The following is a 23420-nucleotide window of genomic DNA, read 5'->3' on the forward strand; positions in this document are numbered from 1 at the left end:
TTTGGATTCAGAATATCAAAGAACCCCAAGATTTCAATTTTTGTTGAAATCAGACTAAGTTTAATTTTGGACCCTTTGGACTTTAGTGTAGACCAATTTGAAAACAGGACCAAAAATGAAGAATCTACATACACAGTTAGATTTGGTATATCAAAGAACCCCATTTATTCAATTTTTGATGAAATCAAACAAAGTTTAATTTTGGACCCCGATTTGGACCAACTTGAAAACTGGGCCAATAATCAAGAATCTAAGTACATTTTTAGATTCAGCATATCAAAGAACCTAACTGATTCATTTTTTGTCAAAATCAAACTAAGTTTAATTTTGGACCCTTTGGACCTTAATGTAGACCAATTTGAAAACGGGACCAAAAGTTAAGAATCTACATACACAGTCATGACAGTTAGATTCGACATATCAAAAAACCCCAATTATTCAATTTTGATGAAATCAAACAAAGTTTAATTTTGGACCCTTTGGGCCCCTTATTCTGTTGGGACCAAAACTCCCAAAATCAATACCAACCTTCCTTTTATGGTCATAAACCTTGTGTTTAAATTTCATAGATTTCTATTTACTTATACTAACGTTATGGTGCGAAAACCAAGAAAAATGCTTATTTGGGTCCCTTTTTGGCCCCTAATTCCTAAACTGTTGGGACCTAAACTCCCAAAATCAATACCAACCTTCCTTTTGTAGTCATTAACATTGTGTTTAAATTTCATTGATTTCTATTTACTTAAACTAAAGTTATTGTGCGAAAACCAAGAATAATGCTTATTTGGGCCCTTTTTTGGCCCCTAATTCCTAAACTGTTGAAACCTAAACTCCCAAAATCAATCCCAACCGTTCTTTTGTGGTCATAAACCTTGTGTCAAAATTTCATAGATTTCTATTAACTTAAACTAAAGTTATAGTGCGAAAACCAAGAAAATGCTTATTTGGGCCCTTTTTGGCCCCTAATTCCTAAAATGTTGGGACCAAAACTCCCAAAATCAATACCAACCTTCCTTTTGTGGTCATAAACCTTGTGTTAAAATTTCATAGATTTCCATTCACTTTTACTAAAGTTAGAGTGCGAAAACTAAAAGTATTCGGACGCCGGACGACGACGACGACGCAGACGCCAACGTGATAGCAATATACGACGAAAAATTTTTCAAATTTTGCGGTCGTATAAAAACTAAAGAAATGTAAAGTATCTTTCTTCAATGAATTATAAAATACTTTTTTTTTGTTTCAATTTGTTACTTTCTAATTGAATGATGTATAAATGCACATCTCTTTGTATTCAATATAGGAGCCAAAAGTTGACCATCTATCACTGGGAATTGGAGACATAAAATAAAAGGTAATGTTTTTCTCTGACTGTCTTTACACTAAATCAGTTGAATATTAGATGTCTACTGATTACTATTTTGGTCTTAGATACATTGTTTTCTTTATAAGTTGTTATTGCATTTGAATTTTAACTATGAGTACTCTCATTCTACTTTGTATCTTTTTTATGTTAAGGATGGGGTAGGATAAATACATTTACCCTGCCACGTTTAGTCTGTGTTTTGTTTGATACTTTCTACCTTGTAATGATCTGATGAGTTCAGCCTTTTTCTGCTGATATTTATTGGTTGTTCAATGTTGTGTTGTTACACCACTATCCAAGGTTATGAAGAGGGTTGAGCACTCACAAACATGTTTAACCATGCCTCATTCTTCTTTATGTGTCTATTCCAATCCAGGTGCAGATAGTTCAATGTTTGTCGTTGGTTTCAGTCTATCATATTTGTTTTTCTTAATTGTTTTGTTATAAATGAGGTTTATAAATATATAATAGGTTGTTACTTTTTTTCCCATTGAATTGTTTCATATTTTTCATGTCAGGGCCTTTTAAAGCCAACTGTACCTTATTTGAATTGTTTTGTTTGAAGGCTGTACAGTTACCTATAATTGCTTACGTTCTTTTCATTTGAACTTTGGTGGATAGATATCTGACTGGTAATCATACCACATCTCAGTCCTCTATATTAGCTGATAAAATACTTTTCATTATAATCCAAGTCATCACAGTGTCCATGAGAGATGATAAATAATTTTTTTTCTTTAAAAATTTAAACCATTTTTGTTAACCATGTGCCATAGAATATTATTGCTGTAGGGAGCCATATTTCTCTCCTTTTTAACATAATAAGGTCATTTTAACAAGCATTCTGTGAGTATTGCATCATAGTCCTCTACCATTTAAAAATTCATTGTAATGGAACAAAATTCTAACTTTATCTTTTACATGTCATGGTGTAAACTTCATAAAAATAACAAACAAACCTACCACTAAATTCTTCTAACAATTTACTAAAAAAAAGGAAAAAAAACAAAAATGTCATTTATCTTAATACAATGTACCCTTTTACAAATCTTTTAAAAAATGAGTTATTCCCTTTCAACAGAAATCTAGTCGTTAATAAATAGTTCATGATCATCAACAATAATTCTAGGGGAAGTTAAAAAAAATGAGTTATCTCCCTTGAGGGAAAGGGGTCTAACTAAACAAGGACAAAAGCTAAAATCGTGAAAAGTGTACTTGACCTGTAACTTGTCATGATAAAACAATACACCAAATATCAAATCAATTATCTTCAAGCATGACGAAAAAAGTCTGGAAAACTGATTTGCTGGACTGATGGATGGAAGGACAGACCAACAGACAGACAGAGTGCAAACCTAAAGTCCCCTTTGGCGTCATCGGTAGGGGACTAATAACTGTTTCAAGATATATTAAATCAACATTTTATCATAAATTCATAACAAATCATCATTATAGATATTGATAAGGAAATTTTCCCAAAAAATATTTCTGTACTAATCCTAGGTTAAATCAGGATATCCAGAGTAAACACATGTTTTGTAATGAAGCACTGCAAGATAAGACAGCATTATAAATAGCTGTATCCTGTCTCTGCTATGAAGATCATATCATATAGCTATGAATTGTTAGGATCATATGTTTTGGGTAATTTTAGTCCAACAATGTTAGCACTAGCTTCAATACTTCTTTCTCCTTTTCCTCCATACATTTCTGTTAATTCCTGAAATGAGAAGAAAATGTAAATATTTGGAAAAGTAATTCAATACATTATTGTTTACCAACATTTACATACTTCTGAGTATTGAGAATAATGAGTGTATTGGGATTGACAATAAAACAACTATCCATTAAAGAAAAAAACAAGTATGAGAGACATCAACCAATACAACCATTGTTTTGGGACAAACAAAAAAAGAAAGTGGAAGGATTAAACATGTTTGTGATCAGTGACAACAAACCAAGACAGTGGTACCCCTGTAACTACAACATGGGTTCTTTGATGTTGGTTCACCATGTTATATGTATACTAACTTTCTATATTGAGGTTCTGAGGTACTTTATTTCAACGAGATTTTTTTGTTGTAGTGTAATTTTATAGATAGATCAATATCAACTTCCCTTATACATGGGTAGGCTGCCTACTGGAAGTGTGGGTATAATCAGCCACTGGGTGAAACAAAAAATAACTGTTATTGGTATTTACTGTCTCTCTACCAAACATATTGCATCTAAGATTCAGAGCACAGACTTGTAGGCTAAAAATCATAAAAAAAAAGAATGTGTCTTAACAGGAAGTTTTTCCTTCCAGTCAACTGAAGCCTTGTGTGTTAGAATACTAAAATTTATATGCATACATGTATATTAATATATCAGAACATGTGTTATCATCCGAATATGGTTGTAATACTTGACACTTGACATTAAGCAGTCATTAAATTTAATCAAACTTATTTTCTTTATTCATACATTGAATCTAATCATAATTATAGACTGCATCTGAATATTGATTGAATACAGTATTACACATAAACTAGTCTGTGTTCAACAATGTTTAATCATGTTTTTTATTAGTTTCATTTTTCTAATACATGTATAAACAATTTTGGTTACTGTTGAAATACATAACCTGAAATATCATAAAGTAAATATCATACACTGTCAAAAAGATTTTGTATTATTAAGTGTCATTCTCAAAATTACTGGAAGATGGATATAGCTTTAATAAAGGTTGTCTGCAGTTTAAACAATAAATTTTGTTACTGAATGTGTTTTTATTATATTATTTTGAAAGAAGTCATAATTTTCTGAATATTACATGCCGTCAAAAGTCAGATTGATTTCACAGTACACATACACATATACGACACTTAACAAAGACAAAGCAACTCTCTGTAATTCAGGCAAGATTAGAATAAGTCCTAACTCCTTTGAAAAAAACCACAAAACATGACTGTAATAGAGAATACTATTACATGCATCTATAGCATGACTGAACAATACATTAAAAGGACTTGAAATTATGGTGATTTATTTTTAACATTTTAACATTAGATCTGTTATGCAAGCATACAGAAGGTAATTTATGAATATACCAATAACTTTTCTACATAACCATGGTAATGTAGAGAAAAGATATCTTAAAGAAGTAAAAATAAAAGAATAAGATATTAATTTACTTTAACTGATCATTTGTGCCAATAAAATGTATAATATTACAACATCTGTAAATTGCTACAACAGTACAGTGGATTCTAATCAAAGACTAATGCCATTAATTTTATATACTTCCATATTGCCTTAATATTCATAAACATTGTGTACATGAAGTACATGTTCATGTGTAATATGTTTAATTACCTACATCTATATAACATTTTGTGTGTAACATACCTGATGCTTTCTAGTACTCTCAAGTAAACATAAATAAGTATCCGCTACATGCACTACATCATGTTTACCCTGACAGTACTTTTCACTTGTTACTTTGTGATTTTTAAACTGTTCTAACATAAACTGGTATGTTGGACATTCTGTTATGTTCCTCTGAAATGACAAAAAAGTATACTTCAATTACTACGAAAACAAAATTTTGTTGTCATTTATTTAGTTTTATTTAACTACAAAACAATTTAAAAATAAAATAAAGAGCTGCCCCATCACTGTGATTATATTGCATGATACATGTATGCCTGTCTCCATTTAAGTTAGTCTTTATGCTTTAAATTAATATATATTATCAACTAGATGTACTGTGAGCACTGTTTAAATAGATCCCACCCACAAAATATAGAAAAACAGATATGCACACAGTGGTACCTCTCTGACAGATAACATGAACATTTTGGCACTATTATATATAGCTAACCCCAGTTTACCTAAGTTTGTGGCTTTTATTTTAGAATGTTTAAAATTCTATATCTGTCCAAACACAAAGTGTGAAAAATGGACTGACAGACAGACAACAGTATACCAAACCTGTCATGTAAATGTGTGTATAAAAATTAGGGGGGGTAGGAGGATTTGTTTTAGATCGGTTATTTATTTTTGTAAACTAAGAGGACAGATTATCTATTTTCTGCACTTCTGAAGCAAGATTTTTCATTTTTGTTAAAGCAAGGGACTGATTATTTATTTTCACAACTATATTTATAATATTCGAAAACATACAATTTTTAAATTATTTTTTTATATAAATAATACATGTATAGTCAAGTCATTATGTACATGTACCATTTAATCAGAATCAGAATCAGAACTCTTGATCAAGTTAATTAACAACAAAATTACTAAATTACATAGGGAATGCAACACTAACAGAATACAGAAGGGCAATCAATGAACTAAAGATAAATAAATAAGAAACATTGATCCCGAAAAATCAGGGGCTATGTCAGAGGGAGAACAGAACTTGCTTCTTGCAAGGCACTTGCCGTGAACACAATTTCATATGGAGACAAGCGTTTGGTTTTGAAATTTCCTACATGAGTCATTTGCCTCAATGTAGTTACAGCCCTTTAATAAAAGTAAGGTATTAAAGTGTTCCTGAGAAATAGACCTCAAGTTAGATGAAACCAATTTTCAGACATTTCAAGTATTATTTAAATAATATTTATACTTTTATTATTAAAAGATTTGGGAAGTGTTTCCTGATTTTTTTGTGGAAAAAAGATGAATTTTTGAAGAATCTGGTGCCATCTCATACTTTTGATTAGACCTGCTGAGTTATTTATTTTCAATACATTGCAAGCCAGGTAATTTATTTTCAAACTACCACAGAACAAACCATTTATTTTTGTGATTATCAAGGCCTCAAGTTATTTATTTTGAAAATCCCCCTGCCCCCCCCAAGAATATCAAATAGTTGTCTCCTTATGATATAGTTTCATGTTCAAAGTCTTTAAGATCACCCATTTTACCCCATGTACAAGCTAATATTCAACTTAGGTATTATAAAGTTATCAAGATCACGAGCAATATCAATTATTCATGAAACTTAACAGTCTAGATGAACCCTATCATAGGTATACATCATGTACATGATGCACCGAAATGAAATGGCAACAATTTTTCCTTTCAGATCACACTAACAGTTTGAAATACAACTAATGTCCTCAAAATCAATTTTGTGAATTACATAGAAATTAATACAGTATTAAACATATATTTTTAAAATCAATAATTCAATGGAAATTATAGAAGTATTTGGAATTTTGATTTTTTATGACAGACATTATGGACATGTACAAATGTACATGTATACATGTACGTAATAAACTAAAAAATATAGATTATTTAAGGATAATAAAAAAATATCCGATATTCCAATTAAACGTTAAATGAAGACCAACTGCTTAATACTGCTTACAATATAAGTTCAAAGTCATCAATGTACATAGATTTACAAAAATAGAAGGAGTCGGATATATATGCAGGGCTTCAAATTGAGGCAAAAATCATAACTCAGGGAATCATACTTTAGGGAATCATACTTCAGGGAATTATACATGCAGGTCATGACCTGTATTTGGACAAAAAGTCATAACAAATAAAAAAAACTTTTTCAGCTGAATTTTATCACGTTTCTTCATGTTCTGGTAAGTCATTTTATTTTTTTGTCTTTATTGAAAAAATATCAATCAAACATGTTATGAACAAATACTTTTGACACATTCATCCTGTTCATGACATTGTTGTAAAAAACTAATATTTTTGTGTAATGAATATATAATGAAATAATTCACCAAATCTCATACATGTATGGTCCAACCATATGCTATCCGCCCGTACCCGTTTGGTCGGACCAGATGAGTATAATACTCGTTTGGTTATTAACAGGCCGAACTATATAGGTATTTTTTTTCAAATAACATTATATAAACGTTTTAATAGTACAAAAACTTTATCTAAAAAAAAGTGATGGTTACATGACAATTTATTAATTTTATAATCCAAAAACTACGAAAAAATTAAGTATTGATGTCATAGTTAGTTTTCATTGCTAGTTACATTCTTGCATGTACAATGTACATGTACAAACGGTATCATAGTTTTTTTGCATTTGCAAGAAATTTGTGCACGATCGTTTTCATTTACATCTTTTGTTTGCGAGTGAAAAGCTAGCCTTTTTGCAGCTGCATACAGTGATACCAAGGTCTTTGACCATTCCCATGTCTATGGTCTTTTTAAAGAGCTCTAAATCTCAAATATCGTAAAATGACTGCAATACACCATTCACAAGACAACTTAAATAAACTATGTTACTTTTAAGTGACTTCTTGTAATGCTTGTGTAACAGTTCATTAAGAAAGCAGTTAGTAATCATCAAAAAGCTGATGGATAACTGGATATCATAAGAAGAAGAAGAATGAAAATGAGGTCAAGGTCACATGACCCATTTCCAACAGACATGTAGTTAGTTTTTCACCTTTAAATTGTTTCACATTATCATTTCCGGGCCTTTCATAGCTGACTAGATGTGGTATGTGCTTTGCTCATTGTTGAAGGCTGTACAGTGACCTATAGTTGTTAATTTATGTGTCATTGTGGTCTCTTTTGGAAAATTATCCTATTGGCAATCATACCACATCTTCTTTTTTATATGCAGATCATGTACATCTTACAATCCTTCCATACACCAAATATATTGACCCTATAATCGTTTATAGTTATGAGCATCCTCATGAGGTAATCGATTATGTGATTACTTCACTGTTTTTTGTGATTATTTGATTACCAAACCAAATATTACGATTATTTGTTTTTTAATAATCTAGGACTGTATTTTTGATTACCATCTTTAAAATAATAATTAATTATTATGCGATTATTTTGACAAACAAAAATGTGATTATGTGATTACTTGGGCACCCCCATGACATGAGGGCCTCAGTTACACTTATTGAGGCTGAGAAACAGAGTTATCTAATGCAAACTTGACATGAAATAAATATTGGCAATAGTACAAACGTGCAGCCAACCTTTGAATTAATAAAGCGTAGTTCTTTCAATAGACTGCGGAATAACTGAGCAGTGGCAGTGGGACTTGTCATTTTCATAAACAAAGTCAACGTTATTTGGCGCTTAGGTCATTCTAATTTTAGACACAAATGCTGATTCCAAGGGCGTTGTGTCTAACAGTGCTGTAAAGTAAAAACAGAATAAAAATGCAGTTTTATTCGCTTGTATATAACAACTGATTGAAACTGATACAATTTTTTTCTTATAAAAGCTTGTTTATTTGCAAATTTTGATTAATCATTACACAACTATGATCCAGAAATTAGTCTTATCTGTACCGAATGTGATTTTATAGTAAATCGGTAAAACGTTTCTCTGATAACGATATCGCTGTGAGATATGGCTGAAGCTGGAGACAAAACAGCAACTCTTTCGGAGTTGTACCAAGATTTATGGACAACGTATATCTTCACAGAAAATACAAATGATTCAACTTCATCTCAGGACTATCAAGTACATAAATTGATTTACAAAAAAGTCCAGGGGGCTTTTCAATATACATTTATTTTGTACATTCACTGGAAATAATTTTTATAAGTCCAAAATTTTTAATTATGACATCTTAAATAGTTGAAAGGCTATTATATTTTTTTTCTTTGACACCTTACGTCGCAGGAAGGCATCAAAGCAAAAATTTAAAATAGCCTTCCAAGACGTTATAATTATTAGGACTAGTAAATTATCAGGTCTGTTCGCTTTCTAAACACAATACACCTTAGCGCTATTTGTCTGCCATTACTGGATATCACACAGGTTCCCGTAAATTTTTACGTCATAAAACAAAATATCTGATGCCACAGTGGAAAAGTTATTGTTGTATGCGTCAAAAGTTCAAGCGGCCAGGTCAACAGGGATTAGCGATAAGGTGTATATTTCGCACCCTATTTATATTCAATTAACACGCAAATACAGGCTGACAGTTGTTATCCATTCGTTTGATGTGTTTGGACTTTTGATTTTGCCTTTTGATTTTTGATTTTCCTTTTTGAATTTTCCTCGGAGTTCAGTATTTTTGTGTTTTTACTTTATACATTGTAAGATGTTTTATTTTAGATTTATACATGTGTATCAAAATATTTATTTCATGACTAAATAATCGTGAATTTTATAAATAAAAATATTAATTATTATTTTTTGGTAAATAGATGATAAAGTGGGGTGCGCATGTATTCGCCGTTTTATAATTTTGAGGTGTAAATACTTCAAAAGATGGCTGAAATGGAAGAAATATGCTGGTAATTTTAATTACAAATATGATTATTTTAAATTGCAGCACTTACCCATTTGTTACCCCAAAGGACCGAAAAACGGACAACGATCTTTTACTCACTGATTGCCCTAAATTTCAGTTTTGTACACCGTTAAAATGTCTGCTATTGCCATCTATAATGAAATTGATTTGAAAAATATTGTGTAAAGCTGCAGTTATTTGGGTTTAAATCATAGGATGTATAAAAATGGTGAATATGTGTCCCCCATTGACAAAACATCATGCAATTTCAAACACCCTGTAATCTAACTTTTCAGATGATTATTTTCAAACACATTTTCAAGCTTAAGAATATTTTGCATTTGAAGTTATCTTCATATAGAAATATCAGTACAGTCGATTCCACTTAATTGCATACCGCTTAATAGCATAATTCGGTTTATTGCATACTTTTCTCCTGCACAAAACCAGTACCCATTCATCTTATGTTAAATTGTCCGGTTATATGCATAGCCTTACAAGTGGCATTTCGGTTAATTGCATAGAAAATAATCGCCAGCTAGATATGCTTAGTTAAAACTGACTGAGATTTTTAACCGGAAACGGCAATTTGGTAAGTATATTTTTCTTGAATGCATCATAATTTTCGTTATTATTTCACATTTACTTCAGTGTTATTTTTAAAAATAAAGTTTTAAAACAGTTTCTTTTGGGTTTATATGAAAAAGGCCACGATGTGTACACAGGTAAAGTTTCCCATATTCTATTTTAAGCCTCAAGGTCATAAGAATGTCAATCATCTGATTGTTGTAAAAACACAACCATTCTATGATCTTCTATCTCAATAGGTGTTAATTATTGATTGGATTTCAAACATTGGTTATTGTAGGAGAAAAAAAACATGGAAAATTTTAAACTTTTAATTACATATACTGAAATGTAAGGTTTATGTGGACCCTTTGACTAAAATGGCTGTATTTTCAACTTAAAATTAGTACAGATAAGACAGTGCATCTGGAATAATTTTAAGGCTAAAATAGTAAATCATGTTTAGTTTTTAATTCTTTAAAACATAAAATATATTTGAATTTTATTTACCTAGGGCATGCTATGCCTTAAACTATTTCCAGATATTTTCCAGTGCATGTACATGTAGTCTAGACGCCATCTAATTAACTATCAAGTTGATCACCAAAGACCTCCAATGGTCATATACATGTACATTTAAGCAATCTTAACATAAATACAGATATAAATAGAAAGTGAACACGTGCGATTGGATTTTTCTAGGTCTAGACAGCAAAATAGCCACTGCCAAAAAAAAGTTGTATAATATGAATACATTTTTTTATTAATCGTTATCAATTTATTATTACACATTAACAATGCTTAATCAAAGTACATGTATTATACATGTATTATTTGAATTCTCTATTTATTATTTTAAAGTAAACTCAGACCTTCCATAGTGCCAACTATAATAAATAATAAAGTATAAACATAAGAGTTTGTGCTTCTTTAAAATACTTGAGGATTCAAATTCCACATATATCATCAAAGAAAAGAAAAAAAAAGAAAATCTACCAAAACATCACAAATTTCATTTTCTCATACAGCTTTCAAACATCAGAGGTTCTTCAAATTACTGGTGCAATGCATGATTGTTTATTTATCCACATATTTTCAGGGTTCTCACTTAAATTGAAAAATGTGGACAATCTTTCATCATGCTCATTTAGAACACATCTGAACCCAAGGAAAAACATATAGCAAAGGCAAATTAATTAATAAACTAACCATTCAAAAAATCTTCTCATTATAATTGAACATCTGAAAATTTGAACTATTTATCATGTGCATGTTGCACTTCACTTGACCATAGCAATTCAGCATTCCCATTGCACCTAAATGTAAACATTGTACTTAAAGATGATGAATTTTATTATTATAAACCTTATCTACATTTAGGTAAAACTGAGGCATGGGATAAAGAGTGGAGAGAAAGCTATACACATGGTGAACCAACTTCATTTATATAGTGATAATGAAAATATAGATGAAGTTGCCACAAATGAAGTCAAGTAAATATTGTTAGCATTAGTACAACTTAAATGTAGAAAGGAAATGACCTATGTTATAAGTCTCATTGTCAGTTCAGTTAATATCAGACACCATCTTCATTTTTGAGTGCCTTAAGGGTTTGCTAGGAAGAAGTCATATTTTATTATAACTCAGAAGACATTGTGTGCATGTTGTAAAGCTGTGAGATGATATCATATGTATATATATTCATTTTCATTCCCAAGCTCTTTAGTGGTCACATTCCCCATTGATAATTATTGTTTATTTTAATTTTTTGTAATTATAGTAATGATGACATATAAAATAACTTAAACACTTTTAAAGATACATATATACATGTATGTATCTAACAAATGCTTGATAGAACAGGAATATGATCATGATTATAAAAATATATAGGTTGTGAATTATTTTGAATTATTAATTACTAATAGCACATGAATAGATTTACCTTTTATTTTATAGATACATCCTTTTACCAGCTATTTTGGGATATTTAACAACACTTTTAAATGTGAAGGAAAGAATTGAAGTTGTAAAGAAAGGAAAGGTATCAGTATATTTTACATTCCTCAATGATTATTTGATGCATGTAAATATTTGTGAACTAAGGATAAAATATTTTTATGGATGAAAATATTTCTTATCAATATTCATTTAAATCAAAGCATTTCAACACCATGATATCTATGTGAATTTGCCATTGTACAGGATATCAAAAAGTAAAAGTTTTATAACCTGCAACTCAAAATGTCAGACTGCCATTTGTTACCATCATGCAGATATTTATTAAGAGTATATCCTTGTTGAATTTAGTTGAGACTAACTTTGTTTTGTTATATTCTTGAAAAATGTGAAACAGTAACACCTACCCGTTTCAATTTGTTAAAGGATTGTAGGGAACATACAACATATCAATAAGTTCCTTTAGATGATCTTTGAAATTTGGACCAATCTTGCCCCCTTTTTACGTCTTGGGAACATATTAATTTTCATCAAGACCATAGTTCCAACTTAGAGAGTACTTATTGTAGAAATTTCAAGCAATGGTTTAATACATGTATGCTCCCATTAAAAACATTTCAGTAATATGTAGATATTTATTACTTTCTTAATCCAGCTGTCCTATGTCTAAAACAAACAACTCATATGAAATGTGAATTTTCCTAATATTTGTCATAACTATACTTGTTATTAATAACTCACTTGGAATATCAATTTACATGTACTTTGTTATTACAGGATTATTTTACGGACTTCCTAAGGGTTTGTAAATCATATGAAGTGACCGATGTTAACCTCCCACCAGACTCTACAGAGATAGTGCCTTCAGGAAAAGGGTAGGTTATTTAATATTATTTTTTGTGTTGTGAAAATATCATTAGTTCTTTGGTATTTAAAAATGTTGCTTCAGACTTTAGAAATAATTAATCACTGAACCATTAATACAATGTGCATACCCACATGTGTTTTGGATCTGATTAGAAATTACCTGCATGAATTTTTTTACACCAAAATCGATGTGCATGTACATGTTCTTATGTATATATGTTATACAGATTGTGTGTCTACCAGCTTTTTTAAACAAAGGTAAACATTATTTAGGATAAAACAACATCTAGTGAGATAGATAGATAAGCATGAGAAATTTCTCCCTATTTGGTTTGAGATAAAAAAAATCTTTTGTTAACTCAATTTCAAAGCTGCAACAAAATATTGAAAAAAAGATATATTTTTTTGACAAATAAATGTTGCCAAGTGATTATGAGGCATAAAATGTTGAACCAGATTATTGATATAACTATCAAAGATAAAAACTTTGAAAGCAACGCACAACAATAAGGGATATTAGGTAAACAGAGAATGCAGTAAAACCACATCTTATTGAAGTGAGTGAAGAAATCTGTCTTAGACAAAGTGGTTTTTGCTTTAGTTGTTTTACATGTGCCTTTTAATGTTATGGTCTAATTTTTATACCTAGGGATACAATGTTTTTGACCCGTCCATCCGTTTGTCAGTCTGTCAATCCTGTTTCTTGTCATCGCAACTCCTTTCAAACCACACAACAGAATTTCATGAAACCTATTTAGATAATAAGGACATACATTTGTAGTTTGTAGATGTGCATATCGACAGGAAATTATGATTCAATTTTTTTTCTAGGAGTTACACACCTTTGAACTTATTTGCTTCAATATACTACTGCATCAGTTTGTCATCACAACTTCTCTGAAACCACACAACAGAATTTCATGAAACCTTTTTCGATAATAAGGACATACTATGTAGATGTGCATATCCACAGGAAATTATGATTCGATTTTTTTTCTAGGAGTTCCACCCCTTTGAACTTATTTCCTGCAATATATTCTACTGCAACAGTTTGTCACCGCAACTTCTCTGAAACCACACAACAGAATTTCATGAAACTTTGTAGATATATAATGAGGACATACATGTACTATGTAGATGTGCATATCGACAGGAAATAAGGATTCATTTTTTTTTCTAGGAGTTAGGTCCCTTTGCACTTATTTGCTTCAATATACTTCTGCAACAGTTTGTCATCGCAACTCCGCTGAAACCACACAACAGAATTTCATGAAACTTTTAAGATAATAAGGACATACTATGTAGATGTGCATATCGACAGTAAATTAGGATTACATTTTTTTTTTCTTATACAATTTTTTTTTCTAACAATTATTTTATTTCTCCAGTGACAATGTGGGGATGTGGGGTATGTGAGCACACTCACTAAGGTTCTTTAATTTTTATTTTCACAAACCTAATCAATTGGTTTTCTTATTTATAAAGAACAAAAAAAAAGTTCTTCAAAACTTGAAAGAACACAAATACATATAGTTATTTGAATTCATTTTTTAACATTCAGTCCTCCAGATCTGATTGCTATGTCTAGACAAAGAGGGGATAAGATTAGAAAATTCCAGGAACAAAAAGAAAGAGCCAAAAAACTAAAGGATTTGTCTGTCGAGGTAGAGAAAGAACATGTGGATGATGAGGTCAAGGTAAAATCTTTTATTTTCTTTTGTAAAAAATTCCTCAATAATATTGTAACCAAAACACAATATTTTCACTCTGTATTAGGCTGCAGCTATGTTTTCAATACCTCCTTCTTTCCGCATGTTTTCTTAATTCTGCTAAATTTTCTACAATTATTTCATTTTTGAATAGTGTTTTATTTCTGAACTGTTTTGAATAAGCATCGCAAAAGGGATGTTTTCTTATTGTCTTGGAGTCATTACAAGCCTGTGTTAGACGGTAACTTTTCGCTGAATCGCTATTTACAAAAAAATTTAATGAAAAACGAAACGCAAAATGTCGTAAATTAATATCCCAATATCTAGTTTGATATCCAATCTTCATTAAAAACTTATTGAAAAATATATTTTGATCAACACTATTAGAGGATGGCTTGGATTGAGATAGTATTTAATGTTAAAAAAAAGAGCCATATTGTCTAAAGGTCAACAGGAAGTTGAAAAAATTGAAGGGAGATAATTTTGTTAGGAAATAACCTAAAATAAATATTGTCAAATCTTATGATACATTTCTGGTGGCAATAATTCAAATATTATAAAGGTTACCACACAAAACATTTTCAAGACTCAAAACCTACAAGAAGAATTTCATAATAAGGCTTCATTAGAAAAACTGATTTGTTTCATACCATGAACATACATTTAAAGAAGAATCAAAGAAATGTGTATTTGAACATAAATAAAGACTGTACTGTTTTACTATTTGTATTTGTGATCCTCCTTACGTGGGAGCACTTAACAAATGTTTTTATTTTTAACAATTATGGAGAAAAAAGTTACAGTTTTTAGCTTCTGCAATATATGCAATGTATTGTTGCATCAAAATAATATGATCCTCTCCTGTCTCACCTATCATATTAATAAAACTTCTTACTTAGGAGCACTTTGGTGTGTACTTAAAAAATAAGGTGCCCTTTCGGAAAACTAGCACCCTTCTGCCCTGAAATTCAAGCAGTAAGTAACGTATATAAAAAGTAATTTTCAGATTTATTTTCTTTGAGTCTTTTAGTATAAAGATTAGTGGGCTCCTAAATTTTCAAGTGGGCCCCTGAAAAAAAATATCTTAGGGGCCCAGAAGGGTATTGTAGTTGCAACAAAGGAACATATTAGAAATCATCTGTGAAACGATTTTTCCATAACCGTCAACCAACTCGTGATGGCGTCCGTAAAATTTACGAAGGAATGATTTAAACTTCACCATTTTAAACTCTTAGTTTAGTAGCGTCCTTTTGAGCAGCAACCCTCTTTCAAAGAAATCATGATAAGAAATACAAGCACGGGCATATTGTATTAATTGGGAGATATATACTCTATATGTAGACGCTGCTGGAATGTTGCTGCATAATAATGGAAAGTTCACAATTGGGAAGCTAAAAACATCTCTTTAGTGGTAAAGTTTTGTCAACCGACCCTCATTGTCAATTTCTAGATGTAAGTCAATATATGAGGCAGACTTAACTGTATCTGTAGTATCCTTTATCTCTAGTTCCATGGAATAGATTTGCGATAGATATTACAAGTTTACAGAGGAAGTCCTGGAGGTCTAGAGGGTACACAATTTTCAAATAAGAAATAACCTAATTATTTAAGTGTGATTGTTCTTTGAATATATTATTGGCTTGAACATGTGACAATTTGATCAGTTTGTTACTTTCCTAAATACGAATTTGTTTACAACTTTACATACATTCATTCCACTTTCTCTTGATTTTACAGAGAGATTATTACATGACCTTATGTCATCAGTGGGTGGAGAAGTCTTTAGAGGAATTAGACAGCTTAAATTGTAAGTATTTTAGATTAAACTTTAGCAATTTTGTATATTTGTATTTAAGAAACAGTTAAGATATATGGTACACATATTTCCTGTAAGGTAAGTTTTATAGCACAATTATACTAAACAATAAAATCAAAGACATAAATGAATTCCTTGGTGAAAAGAACTTGATCAAAACATTTACTATGAACCAATTATTAAGCATCACTCTGAACTTAGTATTAGACTTACTTTATTTATATTGAGTTAAATATTCATGTTCTTTTATCAAATACTAAGTAGTATACAGTGGAACCTGTAAATAAAAATTACGCTCTTGGCCATGCAAACGTGACCTTACAGGAAGGATGAAGTTCAAAATGCAACAAGAAGAATGTGGCGTGATAAGACAGGTTTTCTCTTTTATAGAGGTGACACATGTGTACAGTATGTTTTGTTTCTTTTCACACTGAGGTTCAGTAAATTTCCTTCATTGTTTAGAATGATAACAAATTTTTATTTTAATATTCATTGTATATGAGTTAAACTTTGTAATTATACACCTATTTATCTGACTTGGGATAATTACAAATTTGAAATATTTTTCTGACTTAAAAGAAGATGATTTATTTTACTGTATTTTTTTTGTGAACAGGTGAAGTAACAATGTTGAAATTTAGAGAGCAAAGTATACAGAATGGACATGAAGAACCTCCAAAACATAAAAAAGATCCACAAAAGACAACGGTATAACCTTATAAAAGAACTTTTATCACAACAGTGTAGTAGTAAACAAACAATACTGTGAGAGAGGGATAACAAATATACACTTTCAATGAAAAATTTTATTTTGGTAGGCTTGTGCCATAAATTTTTATTCAAGCAGTCAAAATTTTATATTTTTTTCCACTTTTTTTAATTTTCTGGAACTAGAAAGCAAAAAATAAATGTTTCAGGCTACATGCCTCAGGAGGGCCAGTTTACTCGCTGTGTTGAAGACCCATTGGTGGCCTTAGGCTGTTTTCTTCTTTTTGGTCAGGTTGTTGTCTCTTTGACACATTATAAATTTTATTGTTTTATTGTGAGGCAGGGTTTCCCCTGGGTCAATTATTTTTTTCGCAACCTCTTTCGCCAAATTAAATTTATTTTTCGCCACTTAATTGTTTTTTTTGGCCAAGTTACATAAATATATTTTAAATTAAAATTTTCCTTCTTTCAGGTAAAGTCAGAGAAACTCAAAATAAAAATAAATAAACAAGATGGATGATATTAAATCGTTATACATGTATATATTTCTTTCTCCAAATTCTTTTGCAAATAATGAATTTTAATCACCACAATTAATTTTTTTCGCAAAATGAGAAAATGGTGACCGCCAGGGGAAACCCTGTTGTTAGGAATAGATCCATGATTTACAGTGACTTGACTGTAAGTGTTGCTATCCACCAATTGCAACTTATACAAAATTCTGACCAAATTGCAATTTGTTTTATAAAATCAAATTGTTCAACTGGTCAGAAATTTGAACTAACTGCTGTAGAAAACCACAGTCAAGTAGTGAAAGTGCAAGGTGATAAAATAAAACGTACTTACAATCCTATATAACTCCACTTTAATGATGTTGTGACAAAATCAGTTTATCAGTTTGTATAGGTATATTATAGTCGTTTCCATGCTGAAGGAACTGTTATTATTTTGAATTGCTATAAAAATGTCCAAACTAAGCTTTCATATAGTTTTTCTTTCTAAAAGTATTCTATATTCATAAGAATCAGACATTATGTTAATTAAAACATTTCATATTCAGTTAAATATGTGAAAAATTGCAATATGTTTGTAGGAAGTGTCCATGGGGAGATAATCATTTTTTCTTTCAAAAACTCTTTATTCAAAAGAATAATATTTTAGGTTATCTCCCCATGGAAACATCTGTCTTTTGTTGAATACCCTATAATTGACCAAATGATGTCTTGTTTTTTGTGTCTTTTAGTTCCACATTGACCTACAACTTACACACATTTTCAGTTTTCTCCTTATATAAGATACTAATAACAATAAGTTACCTATATTTGATTTATTGAATGATTGTAAGGTGTTCATATCTGTCTGGAAAGGAACGTCTGACCTTGACCTTATTTTCATGTTTATTGGTCAAATGTTAAGTTTTTCAAGTTGAATGTTTCACAAATACTTAAAGCATTATGTTAATTACATTTGGTGTATGAATTGATTTTAAGGTGCATATGTCTGTCTGGCAAGTATTATCTAATCTTGAGATTATTTTTATAGTCTGTTTCTATAAGCAGTCACCATTGTTAACCATTTTTGGTGTTAAAATTTTACATGTTAGTCTGGCAGTGTCATTTAGCCTTTACCTTATTTGCATGGATCATTGATAATGTTTAACTTGTGTGATATTTGTAGTTAATCTTGATCTTACAAACTTTCAACATAAAAACAATCATGATCAGTAAAGCCAGTGAGATATTTCAATGTATGCACTCTTCATCAGTTTGAAATAGACATCTTTTGCTTTTGATTCCAATTATAACAATTATGTAATCTTTAAGAAAGCATTGGTCTGCTTTTATTAAATATCCAATGGATGATAGTGAACTTGAATATTTATACTTAAACATGTTAAATGAAGAATTTTTTATATATATATATTTTACTTTCTGTTCAGGCATTTACACCATTTATCATAACAAAGGACATGATATCAAAGAAAGTGTATGGAGCAGGCTATCCAAGTAGACCTGTTCTGACTGTGGAAGAATTTTATGAACAGAGGGTACAAGATGGAATATGGCAACCACCTGGAAGTAGGTAAGTGTGAAACTGTTAAAGTTTGGAAAATGGCTAACAGGTGAAACAAATATGTTAATGATGTTAATTATTTATAGAAATAGCAAGAGGTTAGTGATTCCATCTTGAGTATTTGGAAATACAAAATTATCTACAAATAGCCTGTTTTGGTCCCATGTATATTGATCCTTAACATGATTAAATCACCATAAATATGCTTTTTAATTTATTTTTAAAAAGTTAACCAGATTTGTTATCACAAAGGGTTAACAGTTGCTTTGAATATGATAAATGGAATTTTGAATAAAAGAAAGAAATGATATGAGGTATATATTCATCCATGACAAGTTTAATACAACCCTTAGCATAGGTTTGAGGGGAATTCTTTGAAAACTGATGATTCCACCTGTTAATTGTAGAACAATAAAATCAATCTAACTATAAAAAGAAATAAACATTACTGTTAATTCAGAAATGATTGTGTGCATTTATCATCACAATTTTGTAAATTTAGACAAAAATGTGATTATTATTTTTGCAATTCTGGGAAAGATCCAGCTCTATTCATATCGTATTTTATAATTTTCACATTTACAACCCTATCACATTTTTCACAATAATAGAGACATCACAATAATTTCTAAATTAACGGTATATGTTGAATGAATTTGCAGGATTAATACAATTCAGGTAGACCTTGTAATATGTAACATCACCAACTGGTTATGGTTGAATTAGTACAATACTTATTAGTGAGATATTTTTTAATTACAATTACTGACATCAAACTCATATTTTGAAATAAAAATATCTACACATACACAATTATATGTTTTAGTCACAGTATGCAGGATTGGGCAAATGATCCAGAAAAAGATGCTCGAGCTAAAGAACAGGAGGACTCAGAAAAAGAGAAGAAAGTAGAAGAAGATGATGAGGAAACTTTACAAAAAGCTAGAGATTGGGATGAATGGAAGGATGGTAAGTTTAATTTGCCTGATGTTTTTTTATTTCTAGACATGCCCAATGTCCTTTATGGTTTGAAAAGTTTTGTCTAACAATGTCTGTTGTCCCTGATGTTAGAAATGTTTTTTTTCTAGGAATGTCTATTGTCCTTGATGGTTTGAAAGGTTTTGTCTAGCAATGTCTATTGTCCCTGATGTTAGAAATGGTTTTGTCTAGCAATGTCTATTGTCCATGATGGATCAAAAGGTTTTGTTTAGCAATGTCAGTTCCTGATGGTTTGAAAGGTTTTGTCAAGCAATGGCTATTGTCCCTCATGTTAGAAATGGTTTTGTCTAGCAATGTCTATTGTCCTTGATGGTTTGAAAGGTTTTGTCTAGCAATGTCTATTGTCCCTGATGTTAGAAATGGTTTTGTCTAGCAATGTCTATTGTCCCTGATGTTAGAAATGGTTTTGTCTAGCAATGTCTATTGTCCTTGATGGTTTGAAAGGTTTTGTCTAGCAATGTCTATTGTCCCTGATGTTAGAAATGGTTTTGTCTAGCAATGTCTATTGTCCATGATGGATCAAAAGGTTTTGTTTAGCAATGTCAGTTCCTGATGGTTTGAAAGGTTTTGTCAAGCAATGGCTATTGTCCCTTAGGGTAGAAATGGTTTTGTCTAGCAATGCCTATTGTCCTTGATGGTGTGAAAGGTTTTGTATAGCAATGTCTATTGTCCCTGATGTTAGAAATGGTTTTGTCTAGCAATGTCTATTGTCCCTGATGGTAGAAATGGTTTTGTCTAGCAATGCCTATTGTCCTTGATGGTTTGAAAGGTTTTGTCTAGCAATGTCTATTGTCCTTGATGTTAGAAATGGTTTTGTCTAGCAATGTCTATTGTCCATGATGGATCAAAAGGTTTTGTTTAGCAATGTCAGTTCCTGATGGTTTGAAAGGTTTTGTCTAGCAATGTCTATTGTCCTTGATGTTAGAAATGGTTTTGTCTAGCAATGTCTATTGTCCATGATGGATCAAAAGGTTTTGTTTAGCAATGTCAGTTCCTGATGGTTTGAAAGGTTTTGTCTAGCAATGTCTATTGTCCATGATGGATCAAAAGGTTTTGTTTAGCAATGTCAGTTCCTGATGGTTTGAAAGGTTTTGTCTAGCATAGTCTATTGTCCTTGATGGTTTGAAAGGTTTTGTCGAGCAATGTCTATTGTCCCTGATGTTAGAAATGGTTTTGTCTAGCAATGTCTATTGTCCTTGATGGTTTGAAAGGGTTTGTCTAGCAATGTCTATTGTCCCTGATGTTAGAAATGGTTTTGTCTAGCAATGTCTAATGTCCTTGATGGTTCAAAAGGTTTTGTCTAGCAATGTCAGTTCCTGATGGTTTGAATGTTTTGTCTAGAAATGTCTATTGTTCCTGATGGTGGAAATGGTTTTATTTAGTAATGATATTTGTCCCTGATTGTCTCAAAGATTTTGTTTAACAATGTCCATCGTCCTTGAAAATCTAAACGATTCTGTTCAACAATGTCCATTGTCCCTGATAATCTGAATAATTTAATGTGTAACTTATTGTTTTATATTAATGCAATAATTAAGATGTAGAAGATGGGGTTTGTGGCCTTAAAAATACTACTTTAATGCTGTCATATGATTATGTGCCCATTCCAAGTCAATGATTGTCTTAATTTATAATGTTTTATCTGAATGATTTGTATTCCTCTTGTAATTGGTATGAATAACATATCACAAATTGCTAAGATAAAAAGTATGAAAATCCACACGTCAAAATTTATTTCTGAATTGAAAGAAAACAAGCAAACAAATTGAATGAAATAAAAGAGGGTTTGGATGGGGTTAAATGATTAAAGAATAATGCCCTTAAAAAATGAAGATTAGAGAATAACGGTAAAAAAAAATGAAGATTAGAGAAAAAAGGGGTTAATTTTTTTAAGATAAGAGAAAAAAGGGGTGAAAATTAAATGTTAACAGAATAACAGACCCCCATCAAGACCCTCATAAAGGTGACTAAAATAGAATTAACATGTATAGGTTTGAAGTGGGAATCCATTTCCATTAAATTAATTAAAATCTAAAACATCTGCTTTACTGTATTTTCTTTTTTCTTTGTAGATCATCGGAAAGGATGGGGCAATAGGAAGAATATGGGATGATCAGTAGATTTCATAAATAGGCATTACAAAATTTATTTTGATATGATTTTTCGGCTTTATTGGAACATTAATACAAAATATTCCGAAGCTGAAGAAAAGTTTGCAAGTACTAAGAAAAATAATTGTGATAATGTTCATTATGTATATTACATGTATATGATAATAAAATTTACATATGATATTGCTTTCTAAAAGTTGTTTGTAAGCCTAGCTAGTATGAGAAACAAGTTTTTGTCCATTTTAACATTCTGAACATTCATTTAATATGTTGAGTCCATGTTAAACCATGTAACAATAGACTGTGCTGAAGAAATAGATCCTTAAGTGTGATTGGATTTCCATTGGTTATTATTGTGAAAAGTGAACATATTACAGAGATCTATCTTAGTGTTCAGTATTTGAATCCATATAGTAGCTATAGTTAAGTTAGAATAAGAGATTTTTTATTTGGATTTTTTGTCAAAATTCAACATAATGAGATGTCTTAACAGCCTTTGGACAACAGAGTAATCTCTGTCTATATTTGATCTATCTGTTCCATCTGCATTTTATGTGGTTGGTTTCAAATAGGTGTTAAATACTTTTGGCCGAACTAGTCTTAGGTACTAGTATGTATTTTCTTTAATCTTTGGTTGATAATCCTACATGATGTAAACTAAACGATGATAAATTCCCTACAGTTAAACTTTGGTTGCCATGTTTTGCTCCATTGAACGAGTGTCCTGGATCTTGTTCTGTTACACCATCGTGATTTTTATGCGAATGCAAAAAATTTTGTGGTGGTATATTGGTATCAAGTCATCATTGTCGTCGTTGTTGCTGTCTGCGTTGTCTGAAGACGGTTAGGGTTAAGGTCCCATCGGTTTAGGAATTAGGGCCCATAACATACATTTATATAGTTTCAGGACAATAAGTTGTGTATAAGTATTTCAATTACTCTGAAATTGTACCACAATGTTCAACCATTGAGTAGAAGGTTGGGGTTAATTTTAAGG

At 30.7% G+C, this 23420-nt stretch overlaps 2 protein-coding genes across 2 annotated transcripts; one reads left to right on the plus strand and one right to left on the minus strand.

Annotated features, from left to right (window-relative positions):
* Positions 1-2775: 2775 nt before the first annotated feature.
* Positions 2776-8500, minus strand: LOC143064706 (protein FMC1 homolog). The gene is made up of 3 exons (XM_076237738.1): positions 8344-8500; positions 4757-4909; positions 2776-3086 (listed from the first exon to the last, which is right to left on the minus strand). The coding sequence occupies exons 1-3, from the start codon at positions 8419-8421 to the stop codon at positions 2982-2984; spliced, it is 336 nt and encodes a 111-aa protein (XP_076093853.1). The 5' UTR covers positions 8422-8500; the 3' UTR covers positions 2776-2981.
* A 181-nt stretch (positions 8501-8681) lies between these two features.
* Positions 8682-22606, plus strand: LOC143064705 (immunoglobulin-binding protein 1-like). The gene is made up of 10 exons (XM_076237737.1): positions 8682-8836; positions 11562-11674; positions 12141-12225; positions 12918-13015; positions 14569-14704; positions 16454-16523; positions 17149-17240; positions 19180-19322; positions 20140-20282; positions 22385-22606. Exons 1-10 carry the CDS (start codon positions 8723-8725, stop codon positions 22423-22425), a joined length of 1035 nt encoding a protein of 344 aa, XP_076093852.1. The 5' UTR covers positions 8682-8722; the 3' UTR covers positions 22426-22606.
* Positions 22607-23420: the final 814 nt, after the last annotated feature.

The sequence above is a fragment of the Mytilus galloprovincialis genome, chromosome 2, assembly GCF_965363235.1.
Source record: "Mytilus galloprovincialis chromosome 2, xbMytGall1.hap1.1, whole genome shotgun sequence".
NCBI classification, from domain to species: Eukaryota; Metazoa; Mollusca; class Bivalvia; order Mytilida; family Mytilidae; genus Mytilus; species Mytilus galloprovincialis.